Source organism: Hoplias malabaricus, chromosome 14 (genome assembly GCF_029633855.1).
Source record: "Hoplias malabaricus isolate fHopMal1 chromosome 14, fHopMal1.hap1, whole genome shotgun sequence".
Lineage (NCBI taxonomy): Eukaryota > Metazoa > Chordata > Actinopteri > Characiformes > Erythrinidae > Hoplias > Hoplias malabaricus.
In genome coordinates this window covers 7,445,135-7,449,422 of record NC_089813.1, presented here as the reverse complement: position 1 = coordinate 7,449,422, position 4,288 = coordinate 7,445,135, and the positions used below count along the sequence as shown (strand labels likewise).

Sequence of the window (4,288 nt, the reverse complement as noted above, 5' to 3'; positions counted from 1 at the left end):
GGTTGGTTGAGCTGATGGAGTATACAGTGAGGTCCCATTGCCATTGCATCTTCCACAGACCCGTTGGCCTGATATGCAAACTGCACAGGGTCCAGCCAGAGGACTGTGACATTTACCATCCAGTACCAGTTTCTCAAAACATTTCATGAATACACATGTCAGAGCAATGTGTCTGTAGTCATTTACTCCAGAGATGGAGGGGTTTTATAACAGGACATTTAAAGCCGGAAGTTCTTTGCACAGCTTCAGTGATTGTTGGAGCATCTTAGTGAAGACAGGTGAAAATTGACCAGTGCAAAATTTAAAGACAAGGGGGTAAAATACCACCCAGACTTGCTGTCCTCACTTTCTGTCTCTGGAAGTGTCTGCACACATCCTGTTCACAGATCATGAGTGCTGGCCTGGAGGCAGTTAGAGTTGGGGGAGGTGTTCTGATGTTAGTGCTGTGCTTTGAATGAGGTGTGAATGGGAGCTGGAGAGCTGTGTGGAGCTGGGCTTTTTGAACCTGCAATAAGAGGCATTCAGCTCGTCAACCAGATGACAATCCTCCTTTGTCTAGGGGACGGCTTCTTGCAGCTGGTGATGTCTTGTAGGCTTTTTCTCATAGCTGATGGGTAGTTGGCGGACATCATAATATTCGGTTGCTGGAGTAGCTCTTTTTGGCAGCTTTAATTTCTTTGTTTAAAGCATTTCTTGCCCTACGGCATCCAGTCTCCACTTTTTAGGCCTCCTCCGCTGATGTGAGATGTTAAAGTGTCAGAGTATTCATCCAAAGTGTCGGCTGCACTTTCACAATTCGAGTGATATTCTGTCTATAAAAGAATGAGTGATTTTAGGCAGTCCCTACCCTCCTCCAAAAGTTACATAGTGCCGTTTCCATAATGTTGACCCTAGAGTAGCAACAACAGAGGCTCTGTTCTCCCTATTACAGGTCAGTGAAGCTTCACAATTATTTTTAAGCTGTGATTCAAATGTAAAAATATTACCTAGTGTTCCTTTAACATTGTTGCATTTACTGTGTAGTAGTTTTCGTGCAATTCCATTTAAGCATAAAGTCAAAATAACACACCATACAAAATACATTAATAAGAGTGTCCTAATATTGAAAATCTCACCAGTTGCGTGATGCCATATCGTCCCTCTCCTACGTTACACAGCACTTGGACATCACTGTACGACACGTCACACAGCCCACCCTCCTCCTCGTCTGCCCTGGGAATATAACAAGTCAAAGCAAGATAAAAAGGTGTATTCTTAATGTTAGCGTAATGCTAGTCTTATACATTGGTAAAATAGAAGAGCACAGAGTCTGTACTAGGGTCATACTTGACTTTTGGGTCATTGTTTCCATTATCTCTTGTGTCTTCCAGTTCCCCTGTCAACCTCTTCAGAGACCTGGGGAGACACAAAGAACATTCATTCATCTTCCGTAAGCACTTCATCCTGTGTCATAGTGTGACCAGTGTCTACCATGAATCATTGGGGGCCAGTCCCTCACAGGGCCATTGACTTGAATGTTTACCATTAATAAGTTGTGTCATCATATTACGTAAAGTATAAAACTTGGCAAGATCTACTTACTCTCTGGCTATGACCAGGCATGTGACATCACCCACAGCGATGACACTCAAAGACCTTACAACTTCTCTGTAGAAAGAAGACAGGCTCTCATTATTATATAGTGCACAGTTATTATAGCAACAATACATAGTGTCAATGTAGATTCAGTAACAGTCTCTATTCTTCTAGGAAGGCTTTAGACTAGATATTAAAATTCTGCTGTGAGGATTTGTTTGCAGACAGGCAGAAGAGTATTAGTGAGGTCAGGTACTGATGTTGGACGAGTAGTTCTGGATTCAGATGTCGAGATTTGTTGCTTTTTCACTGCAGGGCGCCTACACTAATTGGTCCTACTCCACTCCACTCGGCTGTACTCACTTTTTTTAGTCCCTGGTACCTGGTTTGTTCTCCACTACTACAGCTCCCCCACAAAATCTAACCAGTGACATCATCATTTACTCACATTGTTTACACTTGGCATTGTGTATGGTGACATTAGACTTTGAAGGGCTCCATTTTGTTTAATGCTTCTTCATGGAGTTTATACAAGGTGTACATCTGCAACTGTGTGTGCTTAAATTAGCAGAAGTCATTGTGTAAATACACAACGGATGATATCTGTTGAAAGCTGTGATCGTAGTCTGTTTGAAGGCTCGCGTTTCTCAGCCTTCTGCAGGTACGAGTCTGTGGAGGCTTCCCTTTAACCGCAGGGACTCAGCAGACACTTGATTTGGGCTAAAGTAGTGAGTGGCCCCTTCTGTGCTGCTGATTGCCTGTGATTTGGAGGATATCATGTGGCGGATAATGACAGAACGGTGCAGAAAAACAGCAATCCATGTCCTCGCAGCAGAGAGGGGGTACGCTCAAGTGGAGAAAGTACAGACACCCTGTCCACATAAATCATTCAGTATCCTGAGGTGGTATTTCAGGAGATACTTCTCCAACGGTTCTACACCCCTCACACTGAATACCTATCAGTATAGGGGCTTCATTTTCTGCTCCAATTATATCCTTCAAGCAAGCTAGAGCACAAATCTAATTCACACAATTTTCCCCTTACTCCAAATGAGCTGAGACTTCTAGTGTCTGAAGTCTGCCTCCATACTTCAGAACTTAAACAGACTTGCTAATGGGGTTTCTGACACTGCTGTTGATAAAAGTGGATAAAATATGGACAGAAATTAGCCTTCATAAGGCGGCTACTACAGTTTTTATGCACTTTATAGATAGCCATGAGCCTTACAGTTTCAAAAAACACACGAAAAGCCTATTTAAGTGTGGCCTTTCTCATTCTAAAGACACAGGCCTTAATTTCCTGTTAGCATTCAACTCGTAGCCGCAGTGCAGGACTAAAGAGGCAGAAATCAGACACTATAAAATGGATGAACAGGAATGTTCATCCATTTTAAATGTTCAGTTTAAAACGTATTTTTTATTAAATAATAACAATATCTCTTTTATCATAAGCGTACGACAGAAATCTGTACGTTTTGGTGTAAATATTAAGAGTACTAAAGCCTGATGAGTAGTGGCTGGTGGCGCCCCCTTGTGGAACCTGTGGTCTCTTACCCTTTCAGAGCTCTCTCTCCGAAGCAGTCTCCTCGAGCAAGGATGGACACACACACACTCTCCTCGCTGACCGACTGCCTCTCCAACACCCTCACCTGACCATCAGACACAACACATTCATCACTACGTTCACACACACTCATACACTCGTCTGAACAGGCAGCAACTGACAATTTCATCTCAACAAGAAAATGCTAGCAATTTCTAAAGCGAGAATGACTAGTATGTATTTTTAATAAAAACAAAGCAGTGTGGTTCACTGTCTATTGACAATGAGTGGCACTTTAATAGGTATATTAATGAAAATGTGTCCAGTTTTGCATTTATAATCTAATCCATAGAAATATTCCAGTAGTTATGAATGCTAAACCTCAGTGTCTTATCATAATGTAACGTTTCATGCTAATCTGAAGCACAATTCCATCCCATAGTTATGCTAATCAGTGATTATGCCAAACTCTGGAGAGAAAAAGAGCCCCAATAAAAGCTCAGAAAGCCAACTTTCTCCTCATCAAACACCAAATAATACATAATACAAAAACGGACAAGCATCCAAGATGGCTGCTGCTGGATAACAGCATTATACAGTCACAGAGTCAGACAACACATCACCAGGTCTATTCAGCCATTTTAAAAAATCCCCTTCATTTCTATCACTGAAAAATTTGGGATTCCTAACTCTAATGACACAATCACAGAGATGCACAGACCCAGTGAAGCCACACAAAGTACACATGACCTCACTGTAATACATCTGACTGTGTTCAACAGCAGCGTTTCTCACCTGACCACGGCTCACGATGAAGAGAGCGTCTCCTGGACAGCCGTGGCGAATAATGTAGTCCCCCTCCCTGTAATGTAACTGACAAAGTGGGGTGGGTGTCATGTGTCATGGAAATATGGACAATGAATCACATCAGATTTAGCCAAAAGGAGTCACGTTTTCCAACAGTAACGACGAAATAATGCTAGTTTTTAACTGCGTATTTTGTATGACACATAGTTTATCTGCTTATTGCTCCTTATTTTACTCTGCTGCTGTAACAATGCACATTTCCCCTTGTGGGATAATAAAAGGTCATCTTATCTTTTGTATTCATGCATCATTTCTGAACTGTAGCTCATGCAAAACAGTGGCAAATCTCCTGAAAGTGTACGT

At 42.0% G+C, this 4,288-nt stretch overlaps 1 protein-coding gene across 1 annotated transcript in view; it reads right to left on the bottom strand.

The window, feature by feature from the left end:
• prkg1l (protein kinase cGMP-dependent 1, like) overlaps positions 1 to 4,015 on the bottom strand; it is a 15,200-nt gene extending 11,185 nt beyond the window's left edge. Inside the window, exons 1-5 of the mRNA XM_066644317.1 lie at positions 3,914 to 4,015; positions 3,130 to 3,224; positions 1,582 to 1,647; positions 1,327 to 1,395; positions 1,116 to 1,212 (exon numbers count right to left, since the gene is read on the bottom strand). Of these exons, the coding sequence (XP_066500414.1) occupies positions 1,116 to 1,212; positions 1,327 to 1,395; positions 1,582 to 1,647; positions 3,130 to 3,224; positions 3,914 to 4,015 (429 nt within the window). The remainder of the gene's footprint in view (positions 1 to 1,115; positions 1,213 to 1,326; positions 1,396 to 1,581; positions 1,648 to 3,129; positions 3,225 to 3,913) is intronic.
• Between the last annotated feature and the right edge of the window lie 273 nt (positions 4,016 to 4,288).